This window comes from Endocarpon pusillum (assembly GCF_000464535.1).
Source record: "Endocarpon pusillum Z07020 unplaced genomic scaffold scaffold5526, whole genome shotgun sequence".
In the NCBI taxonomy this organism is placed as follows: Eukaryota; Fungi; Ascomycota; class Eurotiomycetes; order Verrucariales; family Verrucariaceae; genus Endocarpon; species Endocarpon pusillum.
In genome coordinates, this window is record NW_006916523.1 from 263,130 (window position 1) to 283,192 (window position 20,063).

The following is a 20,063-nucleotide window of genomic DNA, read 5'->3' on the forward strand; positions in this document are numbered from 1 at the left end:
TGCTCTTCCGATCTGGTGGAGACGGCGCGGTGGAAGACGCGTTTGGTGGTTAGGAGGGGGAGGATCGGGGTGTGGTCAGGGTTTGGGTTGGAGGATTCATCGTCAGGGTCACGGTCAGGGTCACGGTTACGAGGTTTGGAGAGGGAGAAGCGGAGTTGTGGGGGCGCGAAGAACCCAACCGTTGAATATGCGGCGGATGAGGTTTAAATATTGGTATTCTTCGTGGTCGGGGTTGGGAGGGGGGGAGGGGAGGCCATTGACGGACGAGGTTGACTGGGAGGGAGGCGTGTCAAGTGCTTTGGCATTTTCGGTCAGGAAGTTGACCGAGTGCGCTTCAGATGTGCCGTCTGAGACTGCTGATAAGGGCTCCATAGCTAGTTGAAAGACGAGCTCGAAGGGCAAGGAAAACCTCCTGTCAGTATCCCTACTATGAAGCTGAAGCTGCGCGATGACTCGATGAGGGGGAACGCGCGACGCGAGTTGGAGATCAAAGCTCAACTATACTCCATTGATCTTAGCCTATCCGGTCACGGATTTTCCCATAATCTTTGCTTGGCGATGACGTGTAGAACTGCCAGTGGACGTGAACTTCATAACTCGGAAGGATGACAAGCGTTGGGCAGCTTTCATTTTTCATTCATATACAGATTGTGACTTGACAAATGGCTATGTTCAGCAGGTTCTAGTACTCAGGCTTCATCCTCTCCATCCCCTCTGCCTGAGTGTGCTAGAACCCCAGATGTCAAAGCGGTTTCCAGAAGCGGTTTTCATCCCTTCTCAACAATCTCGCATATGTACAAGCAAAACAGGAGACACCAACCCACTTCGGTACCCAATCATAGTGACAATATTCCACCCAGGTGAAAGGGACGACACTCTACCGACTCCATTTTTGAGTCTTAAACCTCCGTATCTTTCCTGCTTGATGCGAGGAGAGGCGAAGTCACAATCTTCCTTTCCCCGTTGTTAAACTGGAACAGGAAGACAACCGTTATGTAGCCGCAAGCCAAACATTGGTGATGAGTGAAAGAATCTTCATAGGGGTCCAGCGTGGTACACGTCCAGCTGCCTGTCTCTTTCAACGCTGTTTTTACGGCAAATCGGTCATGCCAGAAGGGTCATGCGTATTCAAAGCACAAGCCAATTCTTGTTGTCGAATAGCTTAGTGGCGGGTTAGGTGAGTGAACGCTGGGCGTGGTGACAGGTGTCAGGGGCGGAAAAGGCCATTCGACAAGGATCCGTTTACATCACTGTTGGTTTCACCGGCAGTCGCCACCAGATAAGATGAAAGTTGAGAAACGGTCGAACAACTTAGAATCCATGTTGTACCATCGGCCGCATGTGTGCGCTCCCAGACTCAACACCTCCCTGCAGGTATTCCCTAAAGAGGCGAACCAGGCTGGGATCGGGAAAAGCCTATTGACCTGGTTGACTCGAGTGGCAAAGCCAAAGCAGGAGTGGCTGGGTGCCTGACGTGAGTGATAGCTTCGCAAACTCAGCCTCTGCACCACTGAGTCTAGCTTCTGAAGCCATTGGAAGCCGCGCAATGCAGCACACATACCCCAAGACTTTGCCAGCGGTTAGGTGTGGAAGGCGGGATCGCGAGATCGCAGGATCAGCCAATGGCATAAACTCTAATACCGCAAGTGGCTTTTGATCCTGGAATACCAACGATGATGTGTCAATTGTCTCGAGGGAAGACCTCGACTCCAGAGGCTTAGATACTCTTCAGTGTGAGTCTTCTTCTAGTACTCCTTCTCCCCTTGGCAATCATCTTGGCTCTGCTCTGTGCCTCCCTCATCTGCTTCCTAAAAGTGATGAAGTCAGGCCTTCTTCTGTGTGCTTCATGCCGAAAGTTAGAAGGATACGAGCTTTCCCTTTTGCTTCGTCTTTTCATGGCTGATTCGCTAGCATCCATCTCGTGGATGGCTGACACCTTTCTTGGTATTCCTTGGCCGTGATCAATCTTTTGAATGTGCTGGGTTCCTGGTACGATCAGTGATCTCGTGGATGGTTCAATTGCTGCAGAGATGATTTCAGCCGTCAAGAACGGATCCATGCGCTCCTCATCTCCGGGGGTGGACCCAAGAGGGTAAGCAAAACTACTTTGAGCCGTGGCAACATTCTCAGGTACCGGTTCGATATCTTCATCATAAGCCCCTTCACTACACGTTGAAGGTGGAATCAAGAGCTCTACCACATCTGGGGTCGTCGACGGCTCAATCAGCGCGATCATGACCTCCTCAGAGCCAGTATTGGACTCTGGAACACCGCGTTCTGGAGCCTGCTGATCCTCTGGAACGCTATGGGATGATGAGGAGCCCGCAAGACACACACTGTTCTGTCTTTGGCCCTCATATGGAACAACTAGTTCGTAAGAGGGCGAGAATAGCCGGTTTGGTTCGGAAGCATCAAGCTCGACGGGTGTCATTGCTCGCCGGGAAAGTGGATGTTTGAAGTCCATGTCTTTCAGAGGCAATGGTGGGGATAGGAATTGGCTTTTTGGGTTCGAATCAGTGTGAGAGTATTTGGGTAAGATATCTGTGCTTGCTTCCAACTCGGCTTGTCTCTTTGAGCGGAGCAGACGGAGGAGCGATAAGCGATGAAATCGTCTCGATGATGGATGTGATAACTCCTCGTCGTGTCCTGGATGCATGTTTGATGCCTGTGCCGGTACCATCGAGTTTCCGTCGGGCTCAGCAAATCTTCTAAGGTAGAGTAAACTACGCAAAGAGAATCGTTTCGAACGAAAAGCTGGATGACACGATTGAGTATCAGGACTCTCATCTTTCATTGCATCTTGTGTCTTTGCCGGTCGATCCTGACAGTTGGATGGTAGCTTCGTATGTCCTTCCAGCTCAGATACCTTTCTAATCCGCAAAATTTGTTGTAGGGACAAGCGCGTTGATTGATGAGCTGTTGGCAGCAGCGCAGGCTCGTTGACTTCCGCTCCCTGCTCCACATCCACGGACCTTGGCGGAGGAGGTAAAGGAGGTAAAGGGTTGATCTCCAATTCTGTTGGGGTCCTGACATGTCTTGGAGGATGTACATGCCGTGATGACCGAGGGGTGATGGAGATGGGCAACTCAGCTCTCCTCTCAACAGGTGCTGGTGGTGGCGGTGGTAGAGGCAACTGCATCGTCGACTTTCGCCCAGCTGGACTCCGCACATGCATGGAGTCCCGGTCCTCAAGATCTCTATCCGCGTTACACTCTTCCATGTCTGGCTTAGCTTTACCAACCCAACCGTTGAATGTTATCCTGTCGCGCTCAAGCAGGACAAATGGTCTCCGCTGGCGTCTTGGATGAGGAGTCCGAGAATGTGCTCGATGATGTCGTCTTCGCTTCCGAAACCAACAGTACCAAATGATGATAACAACGACCAGGATCACAGACACCACCGGGACAGCTATGACCACAGGAAGGATGGAATGGCCCTCCGTGGCAGAGTTCCGACCCTCCGCAGCCTGCGAATCTGCAATTGAAAACTGAGGCGAGGTGGCCATGACTTTGTCACTGGTCCCTGTCCTTTGGACAAGTTGGAACTCATAACCCGTCCTTCATATGTTAGCCCACAATACATGGTTGTCTAATAGACAGATGTCAAAATACCCAGCTGCAGTGTCCGCATCAAGATACGTTGTGAACGAGTTCACCGCTATGTCAACTCCCACTGTCTTTGGGACCGGCGGGTTTGTCCATGGATCGAGGAGGAGTAGAGTGATGCTTGGGGGATCATTACTGCAAATGAGAGGTTAACCTTGGAGAGAGAAGGGGAGCAGCTTTGCTGGGTAGTTCCAGGCACTGCTACTTTTCTCGCACCTGTCGGACGTCCACTGCACCGTTAAAGGCTCACCTCGAGCCCAAACAGTCTGATTCGTTGGATGAGTGAATGTGAGAGCCCACGACAGCTTGGTGAAATGAGAGATCACCAAAACTTGCCAGAGCACCCACAATGCCAGCATCGCGACCACAATTCATGAGTGCGCAGCTGCTCGATGATGCAGGAAAGGGAGTGAATGTGGCAACCACATGAGGATTTGGTGTTGTACTGACGATCTCTCGTTTCACCTGGAGCGGGACAAGTGACCAGATCAATTCAAGAACCAACGCCAAGTTTAGGCCTGATGTTACAAGAACCTGCATTAGCTCGGTGCTTCCGCCCCTTGTCTTCGACACCTTCTTGACGTTTGGGGCTGAAATTTAGTCAGACAATTGACCTCTGGCGCTTATCTCCAAATCAGAAATCTCCAAGCTCGCCCATCCAGCCCTAACTTACCGAGCAAACGCACAGCCCAGCCTCGTGGTACGGGCCAAAACTGAACCCTGCCCGAACTTTAGGCGCAATATCAACCCTCCTGCAACGCCGCTCAACGGGAGATGTTCCGGAGATTTTGGTCCATTAGGGAACAATCGACCCTTTGGCAACATTAAATTCGCTATGCGTCAGTGCTTTTTTTCGTGTCTTCTTGTCCAAAAAAGAAATTTCGAGTCGAAAAGGGGTATAAAAAGACGTAGGAAATGTATTACAGCAGAAAGCACAGGTAATGTATAAAATCTCTGGTGCATCAATCGACAGATTGAAGGTAGCGGAAAGCCCGCCATGGGCCTAGGACATGTATGAATCTTTCTTGCTATGTTCACCTGCGAGAGCAAATAGATCTCAGAAAATTTATGTTGGACCTTGGAGGTTGGCTGAGTCGGAACATGCCACAATCTCTCCAACAGACCAAGACATGCGTCGAGAATCAGATGGCTTTGAGCAAGTCTCGAGTAATCGGCATAACGTTCCTTGCGGTTGGGTTTCTCGGAAGGCAGGCAGGCAGGCCTCATCAGCATAATCTGCTTTGCGGCGTTCAGAGATCCTCAATCTGGACGCAGGCAATTAATCGCGGCACCGCGCGATTAGCAGACGCACTTTCAGCGAATTATGGCTCCTAGATTTTCTGAAGGAGGTTGATTCCCACCATTTGGAGGGCATCGACAGCCCACACAGGGACTTGCTTATCCTGAAAATATTTCGTAAAGAATTCCTGAACAAAATGTGGAAATCTGTCCTCAATGATGGCGTTTCGAACCATCCTCATTAATGAAAGGAGGTGATGAACATTGTGTATCGTCAAACTAGGACTGATTAGTCATGAGACCACGGATTCTTTGTGGTATGGAAGCTTTACAGGTGTGCTCCAACCGTCTCTTTTGCTGCCAGGTGATAAATCAAGGCTCGAGAGATGCCCATACCACCTACTTCTTTGGGTCTGCAGCAACTACAACCACATCCAGGCTCGATTGGGGAAAAGTCTTCAGAGTAGCTTGCGTGTTTCAAGTTGAGCACACCAGTAGAAGTGATAGCGTTGCCAAATCTCTAGGTAACCGTCAGACATCAAATAGAAACATCGAAGAATTGGAAACCATGCCGCTGTTCTTGTGGGCCAGACGCAGTCAAACATGTCTGCACCCAAAGCGATCGCCACGATAAGATCCTCTGGATAACCCTGCAGTCGTCAGCTTGTCCATCTGCCAAATCAAGAAGGGATATTTACAATCCCCATAACGTATCTAGGCTTGCCTTCCGGCAGAACTTCAGTGCAAGCATGCACGCTGTTGACTCAGTCATAGTTGTGCCATCCAAGGTTCGTCGACTTACACTTTACAAAATTCGTCCTTGGCCTCTCCCCCAGACAGACCGCCTATAGCGATGCCTGGCGTGTCGCGTAGCACCATTGCCTCACAGCACTGTCGCCTCAGTTTCAGGTCGAGACCGCCTTGAATGATACAAAAAAGGTTCTGTTTCTGGGGATATTGGTGGGATGCAATGCAGCGATCGAGCCATCGGATCGAACGTTCCATGGCCTCCTTCATACGTTCATGGTCAGGTGAAGTAGTCTGAATAACGTCGTCGAGCTGCATTATAATGTCTGATCCAATCGAATTCTGTAGGGACATTGAGTGCTCTGGGGTGAGGAGCCTAGAAAGATTAGTTCCCATAAACGGTGCTGTTGTAGGGAAACAGACATCGGGGATCCATCATGCGGGCTGAGAAAGCGAACGCCTTCCTCTGTCACTTTTGCCAATCTCAGTAAAGAGACCATCTGGAAGCTGCACACCATGAGTTCCGCTGGGCATCAACAGCAATTGCAGAGCAGTCACCAACCCACCACTATCGGTTAAGATATTGTAATTCCATCCTTGAAGCTTGTGTGCACCTCCAATGGCATCCAGAACCGCTTGCCCGGGCTTCAGGCCGAGGTGATAGGTATTGTTAAGGCATAGCCTACAACCAGTTTCTTCGAGTTGCTCGGCAGTAAGTCCTTTCAGAGAAGCCTGCGTGGCCACAGGCATAAAGATAGGAAGCTCTACTGAGCCGTGAGGTAGGTGGAGGATGGATGCGCGGGCTTTGGTGGTCTGAGGAATTTTGTCAACGTGAGCAGGTTACCGCTGAGCAGAGCACACTCACAGAGCATCGAGCTTTGAGCTCAAAGACCAGAGCCGACGAGCGAGACGACACAGACATTGCACTGGAAGCCTGTTCATCGACTGAGGTCTCTGCACGAGTAGGAGCGGTGTGGAAAGAATGTGACTGGTAACACGACGGTCTAGAAATTCGACGGAACGAGATCGCTGGCTTCCTGCATCTCATAGATGCGTCTACAGATTCCAAATGCGGAATCTCCGAATTTACCGACAGCTGTACTCCCTGTGGATCGACTTTCCAGGACAGTAAGCTGGACCAGAGATGATGTACCACAGAGCAGACGCGCTGTAGGGCTGGAGGTTCGGAAATAAATTAATGCATGCAGAGATCCACAATTCCAATATTACTAGAGTATGCTGTGCAACAAGTCTCGATGACTTTTAGATTCCCCATCTCATATGCTCCCTCTTAGCCCATAGACCTGATATCTCAGCATGGCCTAACCACGGTTCCAGATCATTTGTACATATGTTACCAGAGACGAGGTTGGGTACGTTTAGGTCACATCTTTGGTGCTTGTTGCGGTGAGGAACATGTAGCCAGTCGTAGCTTGCGGATCTGACGCAAATAAAACTTGTATTCTGATCTATGTCTTATCATGTCATGCGCCTTATTCTTCAGGACCGAGGTCGTGCTGGACCAACGCCGACTCCGTCGCCAATGCAACCCGCAGCCGAACCAAGTTTGGTCAATAACGAAACAGAGGTGAAAAGTACGACCCGAAACCCGAACCCGCTAGCCAGGTCACATTCCCGAAATGAACATCCTAATAGTGTACACCTGTCTCACGGAAGATTTGTTCCAATCCATCCTCGCCAATATCACTGACAGCGTGGCCAGCCGCGGGCATATCCGGCTTGGCCCTGAAAGGTTTGCTGGGTGCTGTCCGTTTGCTGGGCAAACTGCATAAGAGCCACTTCGGCTGCATCCTCCTTTGCGTTGTTGAGGAATTGACCATCGTACCAATAGCGGGCAGCTATGTTTCGGCCTTGAACGGTAACGGTGCTGGACCAGGCAGTGCGGCCACCTTCATGTATGTCAGAGTTTTAAGACAGCATTGTTGAGGAAAGTCGAAGGTAGACTTGTGGCGGGGGGAGTATGCCTACCACGGCGGTCTGAGATGATGTTGAAGACAGGAGCACCCATGTGTGCATTCCGACAGTAATCTTGACGAAGAGTCAATCATGAACAACGGTTGGATAAGGATCTAAGGTCTCGGGTACCAATCAGCTGCTCCTGCTTCCCAGTAGGCGATGGAGACAAAGGCTGTGCGCCTGCCATTATGGAATGATGGTGGTAAGACAGCAAGAGAAGGTATAAGATTTGCAGTTAGGTGCGAGGATCAAGGCTGAGGAAGAAAACGCAGTGGGAGATGAAGGGGAATTTGCAGGAAGATATGGACGAAGCGGCTGCAGGTACAAGACATTTTCGACCTGTAATGTTCAGTATAACATGTGTGTCGACGACGTAGGACAGTTGCAGCAATTTGGGCCAGGAAATGCACCCACTCTCCCTTGAGGCATCTACGTCCACTGGAGCGGTCCGTAGCGGAGATGGTGACCTGCTGGAGTCAGAAGGTGGAATTGGAATGACGATCGAATCGGTGTATGTTTGGGTAACACAAAGACTTCAATGCGGTTTAGACCACTTCAAAAAGGCGACTCGTGTTCTCTTTTGAAGCGATGCATTCCGTGCCATTGCTGCCCCACACACAGTACTTGGAGCCGCTGCCAGCTCAGCAAATTTGACTAGTGAAGACGACCTGAGCCGAAGAGATAATCTGACACAGCCTGATATCAAGTCAGACTGGCGTTCATGTTCGCCAACCAACGATAGCGAAAGTAAGGCAATAGCTTCACTTGAGTAAGGGTTGGTAGTGGATCTGGAGACATCGCAACTAATGCACGTTGGAAGCAGCAGACGGCCAGAAAGGGAAAGTCTGCTAGGTGTTTCCTGCTGGCAGACGAGGCGTAATTTGATGTCGTGAGTGGCAACGGAGAAATGTTCATCGTTTGTGGTCGCTTTAAAACCTCGATTGGTTGAGGGATGGTTTCCTCTCTCTTGGGCAGCCCTGCAGCGTGGCCCCCACTCTTTCGCCTGTAGGATTTCTGGTGCATACCCAGGGAGAAAATGTGAAGACAAGCGAACCCAGTTGCGTGGCCATGCTCTAGAGATTTCAATGTGCGCTTGGTGCTGCAGATTGGCTATAATATACATATATTGGTCGGCTCGACTTACCGTCCAGAACACAGATTGAAGCGAGCCCTGAGGATTCCTTGCTGTTCTCTTGTTCTGCAGCAATATAAAAACTCTCTGCAACGTTGTAACCTTGATGCTCACGTCTGCACCTCAAAAATGCAAAAGCATAAGTCTCAACGTAGCCTGTAACACCAAATGGCCCCACGTTACCTAGGATGCTGGTTGGCGATCGTTTGTGCAACCACAGAAGCCACAACTCATTAACCATGATGCACAGATCATGTTTCCAGAATTATTCTCAAAATCGGGCTTGAATACAGCCAGTGCAGAATAGGCGGCGTATCTGCGATAGGAAAGGCATCTCCAACGGTCAGAGGTAAAATCGTGCATTTGCTAGTAGTTGTGTTGTGTTGTGACAATGTTGCGATTGAAGATCTTATCAATCAGTTCATCTGGTCCCATGGCACCTGCGCTTTCTTGAAAGGGCAAGTCGAGATGGAAGCTCCGCTTGCTGTGCCAGCGACGTTCGATACAGTCATCCACCAGGGCAATGAGACCAGTCGCAACAAGGGTGCTTCGCAGATCGGTCAGCAGACGCTCATTGAACGAATAATGAAAGTACTCACTCGGCAACATCGGTCAAGCTTTGGAAAATCCGCCTGTCTGTTATTTGCATAGTGCAAGGCGGCACCCAGCCACCAAAATCCTCCTCTTCCTGGGCCTCCCTGGCGGTCAACGATTTTGGTGTAATGTGAGCAATCGATTTGGATGTTTTGTCACTTATCAGATGGTATGAGACCTCCTGGGTACGGCCATGTTGGTAAATCTGGCGCCGCCATGTGTACTTCGTTCCCCAGAACTCATACTCATACCTCTTCGACCTCTTCAACCCCTGTTTGTTTAAATTGATATGCGCATAGTTCGCAAACTCTAGGTGAACCGTGTTGGTTGTCGATGCGGCCATTTCTGGCGAGCGACGTTCTGCGTTCGAAGGTGTATAATACTGGCTCGCAATTGAAAGCTGCCCTGGCTCTTGCTCTGAAGAGGCACTAGGGTGCGAGACAGATCCTGAGTGGTTGGGACGAGGTTGTTGAAAAGCATGACCAAGCGATTGCTGAAGGTGTGACTTTGCAGGCATCCGCACTGGCATAGGTGAGAACTTGCGGCTTGAGCTGCATATCTGCCGGCCTGAGTCTCGACAGTATCGTCTCAAGGAGAAACGTCTGTCTTTCAGATCATGCATCTGCAGATGGAAGAGGATGAGCTTCCGTGGACGACCATGAGAATCAACAACCTCGGTGTCGACGCGGAGATTCATATTTCCATCGCTGGTAGCATCGTCGTGTTGAATATGGAAGGTACGATTCGAGGTGAAAGACTTTGCAAAGTCTGCTGGAGTGGATGCAATTGCATCCGACGCATAGACAGCGTAACGAGTCACTGGTGCCTCGAATTTTGGATGATGGACCACGTCTTCTGAGTCAAGTGTCGAGGCGTAGGTGTCGCCTGAGGCCAAAGAGGAACAGGAGCTTCCATAGTCATCATAATCGAGAGGCTCTTCAGCACGAGCAGAATGGTCGTGGTGGTACTTCAAAAGCGACTTCTCGCTACATACCGCCAGTGGGCGAGCCGTGCTGTGGATCTTGGCCGATGCATCGCTGCGCAATGAATTTGTGCTGCTTCCACTGAAATGGGATCGACAGGAGAGTTGACGACGAACCATCTTGTCCTATGATACTACTAATAGGAAGAAGGCTTGGTGCACAAAGACTGGATCTGGACTGCGATCTGTAGCTTGTCAAGGAGATTCGTGCCCACAGATGCAATTAAGCAGTAGGCTCAGAAGTCTCGATGATGCTGCGGATTCAAAATGGTGGCTCTGGACGCCTTAAATGATATATGAAATTCGGCATGAACTCAGGGACCTTGGTCAGACGAGGAAGTGTCCTTGATCCCATGGGGGCGAATGACTGGTAATCCTCAGCTCTTGCATGCGAGGGTTCCAGGTTATGGCGTTTCACACATGAACACACCCAGCGACCTTGACCGAGTCTGGACGAGCCGCGGATCAAAGCATTAATGTTTCGACTTTTGTTTATGCTCGCACGATGTGGGGGGCAAGATTTCATGGTCTTCCTTGTAAGATATTACATAAAACATTGCGATGTTGGAGCTCCAAAGGCGAAGTAGCCCTTGTTGTCTCTTCCTGCAGTGTTGTTGTCTTACTAGCACTTCCCAGCAGGACCAGTGGACCAGTGGTTGCCTCGCCATCAGCTCTTCAGCGTTCATGCAAGGTCTTCAGAGGATACCCTCGGCATTAACATCAACAAAGGGCACTGCATCTTCGGCCTATCCATAGGACCCTTATCCTTGACAGCTGATCTCTTACCTCTGTCCTCGACTCCCTTGCGGACACCAGTCCCTGGATCGGATCTGGTGGTCCTTAAGCCAAGCGCCACATCTAACGCCCATGCTCACTAGCCTTACGCATCCAGAACGAGCACTGCATTTCACATGGTGAGCTCCGTACAACAATCGTCACCTTGCATTCGCGGCTTTCCTATTGGCTTGTGTATGTGACTTAAAATCAGCGTCATTCATTTATGCATAGTACCTTGCTTTGGAGCTGCATTAATCATCTGACAGTGGAAAGAGACATGTTAGCTGATGATCAGAATATTAAAATTGGCAAAAGACACAATCCTAGACTGGGTAAAGAACTTCTACACAAGTCTAATCCAGGTCTAGTAATGAGCGCGATCCCCGGTTTACAGGTTGTCACTCATCTTGCATATACAAAGGTGCTTCTCATCAGCCTCGACGGCTTGAGGGATTAGACCATACCCCATAAGGGCCTGGGCAACTCGAGCATTGTGTCCGAGTGGGAGGCAAATCTTTGGTCGCCCAGGCCAACATATGCCTCACGTCTAGCAGGATCACCCACGGTTATTGACCAAGTTCGAAGGCCATAGTAAGTTGCAATGGAATGCACAAGCCAACGACTATAGCACGATTAGCATCTCCAGCGATCCCGGGACAACGAGTCTATACTCACCCAAAGCTGGCTCCACGATCATCTGCCAACCCATCGAACACCAACTTGTCTCGATGAAGGTCCTTGAAAGCTTTGTCTCGGGTTGGACAATCATGCATTTGGCCATTTCGTCCAATGAAGACAATTTCCTCCTCTTCTGAGTCCACATCATGTAAACCATCTTCGAGCGACCTTGTTTCCTTCTCGTTCCATTTCTGCAAGAAGATTCTGACCTCTTCTTCCAAGTCTTGTAAGAGGCCCTTGGCAGCTCGGGCGTGCTTGAGCTTGGCACGAACCTCCTTGGGTACATTTGAGGCAGCTTCCTCAACTGGACCAATGCCAGCTCTTCGTCCCTGTTTTCTCCCTCTCATCTTTCTTTCGATGCGTTTCTCGAAGGCCTCTGCGTCCCACAACGGCGCCAAATAGTACGGCACTGCATGCCTAGGATAGGTTGGTTGGACTTCCCAGTCACTTGGAAGAGGCGGCTGAGCCCAAGGGTTGTTCATTAGACGATCTATAGGGCAGTTGCGTCAGCATCTGATGCTGTTCAGATCATATTTCTGTGAAGCGGCGTACCATTCTCCCACCTGCGTCGCTGACGGCTACCTTCTTTCCCCTTGAGGAGTGCCTCACGACGTTTAAGACTGTCGCGGCGAATCGGCTCGCTCCGACCATATGTAGTGTGCACTTGCCGAGAGGCAGGTATTCCCCCTAGCCCAGTTCCCAGAGCCCGCGGTTGGCGTGTCTCGTCCAGAGGTACTGTAAGGGTGACAGATGCGCCACGAGGAACTCGTTGGGCTGTCTCGGCTGACAGATTGACCGATCTCAGACCTTCAGTGGCTTGTTCTGTCGATGCTGCCATATGTGTGCTCTGCTGAGGGAGAGGTGGAGGTTCAACCGCTGAGACCATGATGGGATAGACAGCCATATCGTTATCTGGTGAGTCTGGTTTAGACTAACAAGCTGGCGAGCTGGAAAGGCCTTCTGCAACGTCTTTGTTCTGCGTACACAAAGCGGGCGCAAGAAATTGAAGAATCTGCCTGCTTCTGCAAGAATGAAATGGGAATTTCTCTGATTATACTGAGAAGTGCTGAGGGAGGAGGTGACGGACACGACTTACTGTACTACGTACTACGTAGTAGGGGCAGATAACAATCGGCCGAACCCTGTTCGCGGCGCCCCAATCACATCGGAGTCATCAAACACGACTCACCAAGATTGAGTCACGAATATCTAAATCAGCCACAGATCTTGTAGTCCGTATGATACTCGTACACATGATCACAGTGGACCTAGCACACCGGGTTACTTGGTCTTTCTGGACACATAGAACAGTGCATGTAGATATGGCTATGGGCGCCTCAGGCGGCAGGACCATGTTATTTACCCCGGATCCGAGTCGTTTACAGTTAGATACTACTTAAGCAGGTTTGAGCAAACAATGTCCAAGCATATATTCGTATCAGCGACGTTTTCTTCACGCTAAAGGATTACCTTCGCTCCTAGTACATCGATAACGTTCATTATGAAGCACACATGTGCACTGGTGCTGGCCATCACTGCCGTGACAGCTTCCGTCATCCCGCAACTTCAGCAGATTGCTCTCCAAGACCAGGTCCCAGTTCTGCAGGAGGAGTTCCTGATAGAGCTTCAACCCGGGAAGACAAGATGGATCACAGAGGATGAGAAATGGGCGCTTAGAAGAGTATGGCCACCTCGAAGCGTGTCCCTGATCCCAAGCTGACCCGACCACCGCAGGAAGGTCACAACTTCATGGACATAACCTCTACCGGCCATACGTATCCCGCCGTCTCACTTGCAACGCAACCCACCTCCAAATCCATCTTTCCATCCAAAGCAGCCTACAACTCCACCGTGAAGTCGCTGGCCAAATCGCTCGAAAAGAAGCACATGCGTAAACATCTCGAAACCTTCACCGCCTTCTACACCCGCTACTATAAATCTTCCACTGGCGTCGAATCTGCCAAGTGGCTCTATGACCAAGTCAACTCCACTGTCGTTTCCTCAGGCGCAGATCAATACGGAGCAAGCGTTCGCCTGTTCGACCATGAATGGGGCCAACCCAGCATCATCGCCACCATCCCCGGGAAATCCAACAAGACTGTCGTGATCGGCGCACATCAAGATAGCATCAACCTCTTCTTTCCCTCCCTGCTGCCCGCTCCCGGCGCTGATGACGATGGTAGCGGTACCGTGACCATCCTCGAAGCACTGCGCGTGCTCCTGACATCCGAGGAGATAGTCAAAGGTGAGGCAGCGAACACGATCGAGTTCCATTGGTATTCAGCAGAGGAAGGCGGGTTGTTAGGCAGCCAGGCCATATTCGCCGAGTACAGCCGACAGGGAAGAGATGTTGCTGCTATGTTCCAGCAAGACATGACCGGCTATGTTCACAAGACCCTGGAAGCTGGTCAACCAGAAAGTGTTGGCGTAATCACCGACTTCGTCGACGTTGGGTTGACAGAGTTTATCAAGGAACTCATCACCACCGTAAGCTGATCCCCCCCAAAACCCTCCCCCTCCCCCCTTCTCTGCACAGCAATGCCTAACATAACGTCCAACCTGCCTTTAGTACTGCGACATCCCCTACGTCCTAACAAAATGCGGCTACGCCTGCTCCGACCACGCCTCGGCCAGCAAATACGGCTACCCCTCCGCCTTTGTCATCGAATCGGATTTTCAATACTCGGATAACAAGATACACACCACGGAGGATAAGATTGAATATTTGAGCTTTGATCATATGCTGCAGCATGCTAAGTTGACTTTGGCGTATGCGTATGAGGGAGGAATGGCGGAGTTATAGGATTGCCGTAGTGGATTGTAGGGAGGGTGGCCGCTTGAGTAGAAACGTTGGACTGCTGTAGATGTGTTGAGCACTGACCCTGGTATCATCGGACGGTAGAACTAGATGATTTTAATGGCACGTCGGCGCTGGAAGGGTTGAGCTGGTATCCATCAAGTAAGCGGAGTGCGGAGCACAGTTGCGGTAGTTTCCTATTATAGGATGAGCTGCTAGGAAGGTCGGAACCATGGGTGACCTCCACCACCAAACGTGTATGATGTTTCTCGACGTGATTCTCTCAATTACCCCCAACTTTTCTCACAGGGGTGCAAAAGCCCAATTTCCATAGAGTTAGTGCCGACTCAAACATGATACTCACATCACAGTACACATTCCATCGCTCTTTTCCCTCGTTCCGCCTCTCCTCACCACCGCCTTCTCCTGAGCCTCTCTCCGCCTAGCCTCCTCCGCTCGCGCTTTCGCAAGTGGATACTTCCTCCTCATCGCATACCCACCCCATCTTCTACCGTACGCCTCCATCTCCCTCTCTTCCGGCTGCAAGGCCCCCATATCTCCCTCTGTCTGGCAATTCGATGCGTCCTTCTTTCCCAGAAAGATCTGCTCTCCTCTCTCTCCAGCAGGTTGACTTCTTTCCCGGTTCGCACGCGCTCGTTCGACGCTGAGATTCTGTTTCGAGAGTCTCGTGCTCTGCTTAGCGTGGTTTGCTGGGCCCTTTTGTTTTTGCTGCTCTTCCTTGGCGAGGATCTTGTCGTATTCCTTGTTGAAGCGCGCGGTGTCGCGCTGGTCTTGACGGACTGTTTTGAAGGTTTGTGATGAGTGCTTCTCGCAGTAGCAGGTCAGTTTGAGGTCAATGGGGTTCTGGAGAAGGAGCTTGCATGTGGCGGTTGGCTTGGGGCAGGTTTGCTGGTAGAATTCGCCTTTGCAGCCACAGAACTTGTAGATGGTTTGGATCGATTGACACATCTTTGGCTGCTTGATCAATTGGGTGCAGAAGAAGCAGGGAGAATGTCGAGACTTGGTTACTATGGATGCATCCTACGCACCTTTGGTCAAGCAACGTTCTCGGCAGAGGCTACAAGGTCTCAGACGTGTCTTGATGTAAAGATGTATCCGGAGACAAGGTAAGCACATTCGAAAGGTATTCGTGGTGAGTGATGGCTTGTGAACAAAGAATCTTGCACACAAGGTTTCTCCCAGGCACAAAGTGGAGCACGATCTTTGTACTCCGAATGCGGGCGACTGGAGGTCCTATAGATTGTTCATTGAGATCCATATTTCAAAAGAACGTGGCATTATAAAAATAGATGGAATTCTAAGACACGATGGATTGAGTTGGTGGAGTCATCCATGTCACTTTCCTGCCCCCAGCCGAGAGCATTGCCGTCAGGCAAACCGGACGGACACTTCATGGCGATCTGTGCCTCAGTACATGGCCCCATGGGACTTGCTTGACCAGCAAGGCGAGACATGTTCTTATCAAGCATAGAACCGTTCACTGAAGGCAGAATGGGGAAAGTGATTGCTGTTACTTGTTTGATTTGTTGTCAAGGTGATGGTGCTATCACCACTTTAAGGTTGAAATCATGAAAATGCGAAGCGCGGAGTTGAAGAGGGTGTGTCCATCACTGTCCTTTGTGCGTGCTTTAATGACGATTCCCCAAAGATGTGTAGTCTCAGAGTGTAGTCTCAAGAAAGGAAAAGGAGCTGAGTCCTGTTGCCCAGCCAACGACACTAATACTTATTCAGACTAGAAGTGTTTGCAGGCTGAGCAATCAGCGTTCGCAGCTCTGGCATCCGAGTACTACGTAGCATCACAGGCTGCTTGCTGGTCTGAGCTTCCTACTTTCCGTGTAGCAAGCGCTGCGTTAATTACCAGATGTCAGTTCTGCGCATGTCATACATCGCTCTGAAGATTCGCTGAAATTTGCTGAAAGATACAAGCTGTTTGACTTGTGCAATATCGTCTACTCTACGCTGAGATCATCGAGGATAAGCAAAGCAATACGGCGACGATTTTGTTATGGACAGAACACCTGTAGTCTCTGGAGATCCACCAGGGTATGGTGATGATTCCCCGTCCTACTTTAACACTCCGACTGAGGAGGACCCGTTCACATCGAATATGCGAGGAAATGGCTCAACCATGCGATTGCTTCCCCAGAGCCATGAGACTGAGTATAGACCGTATGTACCTTCTTCTTCTGGTTTTAGGTACCCTCCGCAGGAAAGAATCCCTCCCTCACCCAAGCGCAAGCCTGTTGCGACAGGACGCCAGGTCAAGTGGCAGGATTCCCAGTCCAAAACTGCGCGCCGCAGGAACACCCCTCTGTCTTCGTTGCTGTCCGAAGCGCAAGAAAAATTGGACAAGATCCCACCTGTGGTGACTGGTCATGCCCCAATGCTAAAAGCGCGAGTGACGTTAAAACGAAGCCCAAACACTAATAGAGTGCCATCGTATAGAGCCCAAAGACCCTCGCCCGAGAGGTACCATAGACCTACCGTTGCCACGTTGCAGACATCGCGACCAAACTCGAGCCTTGGTCAGACACCTTTAATACCTCCTCCTGCTGCGACTCGACACATCTCACCAGAGCGAACATCCCCCATCAGACCAGGCACACCGTTGAGAGATGCAGCGGATTGGACGCGACCACCAGCAGCGAGCGTAGCATATGAGCCTGCAGACCTGAATGGCAGCCCCCGGCCTGGCTCTTCTGCATCAAAATATGGTGGCAGTCCCCGAAGACCACTACCTCCTGCGCCGCTGTTCGCAGGCGCTGGCGCACCAAGAACATCGTTGGAGGAAACTGCGATTCCAATACCAGACTCGCCCGAAGATGTCTTTGTGGGCGCGAATGCTCACAAGCAGACCACTGTGGATCCTCGTACGTCCATGAAGTCACACGATTCCTACCTCTCCGAATCCACCGTCACAGAAGAGTACGAGCCGGAGAAAGCCGAGAGTTCCGATCACTATGGCCCTGCGCCCGAAGGACGACAGGACCGCCGTGGCCTGAGGGAGGCACAAATGATCAAGAAAGAAGTCAGGCTGATCAATGGAGAACTCATTCTTGAATGTAAAATACCGACCATTCTTCACAGCTTCCTGCCACGAAGAGATGAACGGGAATTCACTCACATGCGATACACAGCGGTGACCTGTGACCCTGACGACTTCGTGCTCAAAGGCTACAAGCTTCGACAAAACATCGGCAGCACAATGCGCGAGACGGAACTCTTCATTTGCGTCACCATGTATAATGAGAGCGAGATTGATTTTACCCGAACCATGCACGGCATCATGAGGAACATCACGCATTTCTGTTCACGAACCAAGTCACGAACATGGGGGAAGGATGGTTGGCAAAAGATTGTTGTATGTGTGATTGGGGATGGCAGGAGGAAAGTTCATCCCCGGACCCTGAATGCGCTGGCCGCGATGGGGGTCTATCAAGAAGGCATTGCGAAGAATATTGTCAACCAGAAAGAAGTGACTGCCCACGTCTATGAATATACCACACAAGTTTCGCTGGACGAAGGATTGAAGTTCAAGGGGGCCGAGAAGGGCATCGTACCATGTCAGATGATATTTTGTATGAAGGAGAAGAATCAGAAGAAGCTGAACTCGCACCGATGGTTCTTCAACGCCTTCGGGCGGGCCTTGACTCCCAATGTCTGCATCCTGCTCGACGTGGGGACCAAGCCGGAACCAAAAGCATTGTACTACCTATGGAAGGCATTCGATCAAGATTCGAACGTGGCTGGCGCAGCGGGGGAGATCAAAGCTGGCACTGGAAAGGCATGGCTTGGGCTCCTCAATCCGCTCGTGGCGTCGCAGAATTTCGAATACAAGATGTCGAACATCCTCGACAAGCCTCTGGAATCGGTCTTCGGATACATCACCGTGCTCCCTGGAGCATTGTCGGCATACCGGTATTATGCCTTGCAGAATGACACATCAGGCCACGGACCCCTGAGCCAGTACTTCAAGGGCGAAACGTTGCACGGCCATGATGCGGATGTCTTTACTGCAAACATGTATCTGGCAGAGGATCGTATCTTGTGCTGGGAGTTGGTAGCGAAGAGACAGGAGCAATGGGTGTTGAAGTTTGTGAAGAGTGCTGTTGGGGAGACAGACGTACCTAGTAAGCAAGGTCCTCGCTCAGATGGTGCCTGATACGTGACTAATTCTCTGCTTCCAGGCGAAGTGCCCGAATTCATATCGCAACGTCGCCGCTGGCTCAACGGAGCCTTCTTCGCCGCCGTCTACTCGCTCACCCACTTCCGGCAGCTCTGGCGCACCGACCACACCATCACGCGCAAAGTGCTCCTGCACATCGAATTCGTCTACCAATTCATCTCTTTGCTGTTCACCTTCTTCTCCCTGGCCAACTTCTACCTCACCTTCTACTTCATCGCTGGAAGCCTGTCCGACCCCAAAATCGACCCCTTCGGCCACAACATCGGCAAATACATCTTTGTCATCCTCCGCTACGCCTGCGTGCTGCTGATCTGCCTCCAGTTCATCCTGAGCATGGGCAACCGGCCGCAGGGCGCCAAACGCATGTTCTTCTCCACCATGATCACCTACTCCATCATCATGGCCTACACCACCTTCGCGGCGCTGTACATCGTCATCATCCAACTCAAGTCCCACACCCTGCAACCCGTGGCGCCAGACTCGTCCGCCTACCGGCTGGGCAACAACATCTTCACCAACCTGATCGTCAGCACCGTCTCGACGGTCGGCCTGTACTTCCTCATGTCCTTCATGTACCTGGACCCGTGGCACATGTTCACCAGCTCGGCGCAATACTTCGCCCTGCTGCCCTCGTACATCTGCACGCTGCAGGTGTACGCCTTCTGCAACACGCACGACGTGACGTGGGGCACCAAGGGCGACAACGTGATCCACACGGACCTGGGCGCGGCCAACGCGGCCAAGGGGTCCGGCAACGTGGTCGAGGTGGAGATGCCGTCGGAGCAGCTCGACATCGACTCCGGCTACGACACGGCGCTGCGCAACCTGCGCGACCGGCTCGAGGCGCCCGTGTGCGCCATCTCGGAGAACCAGGCGCAGGAGGACTACTACCGCGCGGTGCGCACCTACATGGTGGCGGTGTGGATGGTGGCCAACGCCATCCTGGCCATGAGCGTCTCCGAGGCCTACGCCCTCGACAAGGGCATCGCCGACAACACCTACCTCAAGTTCCTGCTGTGGAGCGTCGCCGCCGTCGCCATCTTCCGCGCCATCGGCAGCTCCGTCTTCGCCGTCATGGCCGTGCTGGCCGTCGTGGTAGAGGGCAGGTTTCGCGAGAAGGTGGGCCGCTGGTTGGGCGTCGGAGGCGCCAAGGCCGGCGACGGCGAGAGTAGTGGCAGTGGCAGCGCCAGGACGCCCAGTGAGGGCGCGCTCACCATGTCCGTCATCAGCAGTGGCATCTCCAGCGGGCTGAGCGTGCTGAGCAGCAAGATCAGCAGCGGCTTCAGTTGGGTCAGCAGCAGGAGTGGGAGATAGAGGGAGAGAGAGAG

The 20,063-nt window shown here is 51.5% G+C and overlaps 7 protein-coding genes across 7 annotated transcripts in view; 3 read left to right on the top strand and 4 right to left on the bottom strand.

Moving 5' to 3' along the window:
- The window catches only part of EPUS_01893 (uncharacterized protein), a gene marked incomplete at both ends in the record, with an annotated part of 1,364 nt that extends 755 nt beyond the window's left edge, over positions 1–609 (top strand). The window contains one exon of the mRNA XM_007806629.1: positions 379–609. Within this exon, the coding sequence (XP_007804820.1) occupies positions 379–609 (231 nt within the window). The remainder of the gene's footprint in view (positions 1–378) is intronic.
- A 1,108-nt stretch (positions 610–1,717) lies between these two features.
- Positions 1,718–7,755, bottom strand: EPUS_01894 (uncharacterized protein; the record flags this gene model as incomplete). The annotated part of the gene is made up of 12 exons (XM_007806630.1): positions 1,718–3,557; positions 3,612–3,740; positions 3,856–4,195; positions 5,458–5,494; positions 5,543–5,600; positions 5,647–5,967; positions 6,015–6,098; positions 6,154–6,404; positions 6,457–6,707; positions 7,304–7,501; positions 7,581–7,640; positions 7,698–7,755. 12 exons carry the CDS (start codon positions 7,753–7,755, stop codon positions 1,718–1,720), a joined length of 3,627 nt encoding a protein of 1,208 aa, XP_007804821.1.
- A 1,311-nt stretch (positions 7,756–9,066) lies between these two features.
- On the bottom strand, positions 9,067–10,396 carry EPUS_01895 (uncharacterized protein; the record flags this gene model as incomplete). The annotated part of the gene is made up of 2 exons (XM_007806631.1): positions 9,067–9,247; positions 9,300–10,396. The coding sequence occupies 2 exons, from the start codon at positions 10,394–10,396 to the stop codon at positions 9,067–9,069; spliced, it is 1,278 nt and encodes a 425-aa protein (XP_007804822.1).
- A 1,110-nt stretch (positions 10,397–11,506) lies between these two features.
- Positions 11,507–12,635, bottom strand: EPUS_01896 (uncharacterized protein; the record flags this gene model as incomplete). Its single annotated transcript, XM_007806632.1, has 3 exons — positions 11,507–11,675; positions 11,729–12,221; positions 12,284–12,635. 3 exons carry the CDS (start codon positions 12,633–12,635, stop codon positions 11,507–11,509), a joined length of 1,014 nt encoding a protein of 337 aa, XP_007804823.1.
- Positions 12,636–13,232: 597 nt separating this feature from the next.
- Positions 13,233–14,534, top strand: EPUS_01897 (Leucine aminopeptidase 1; the record flags this gene model as incomplete). The annotated part of the gene is made up of 3 exons (XM_007806633.1): positions 13,233–13,412; positions 13,466–14,218; positions 14,301–14,534. 3 exons carry the CDS (start codon positions 13,233–13,235, stop codon positions 14,532–14,534), a joined length of 1,167 nt encoding a protein of 388 aa, XP_007804824.1.
- A 354-nt stretch (positions 14,535–14,888) lies between these two features.
- On the bottom strand, positions 14,889–15,497 carry EPUS_01898 (uncharacterized protein; the record flags this gene model as incomplete). The annotated part of the gene is made up of 1 exon (XM_007806634.1): positions 14,889–15,497. The coding sequence occupies one exon, from the start codon at positions 15,495–15,497 to the stop codon at positions 14,889–14,891; it is 609 nt and encodes a 202-aa protein (XP_007804825.1).
- A 1,057-nt stretch (positions 15,498–16,554) lies between these two features.
- On the top strand, positions 16,555–20,049 carry EPUS_01899 (Chitin synthase 2; the record flags this gene model as incomplete). Its single annotated transcript, XM_007806635.1, has 2 exons — positions 16,555–18,679; positions 18,737–20,049. The coding sequence occupies 2 exons, from the start codon at positions 16,555–16,557 to the stop codon at positions 20,047–20,049; spliced, it is 3,438 nt and encodes a 1,145-aa protein (XP_007804826.1).
- Positions 20,050–20,063: the final 14 nt, after the last annotated feature.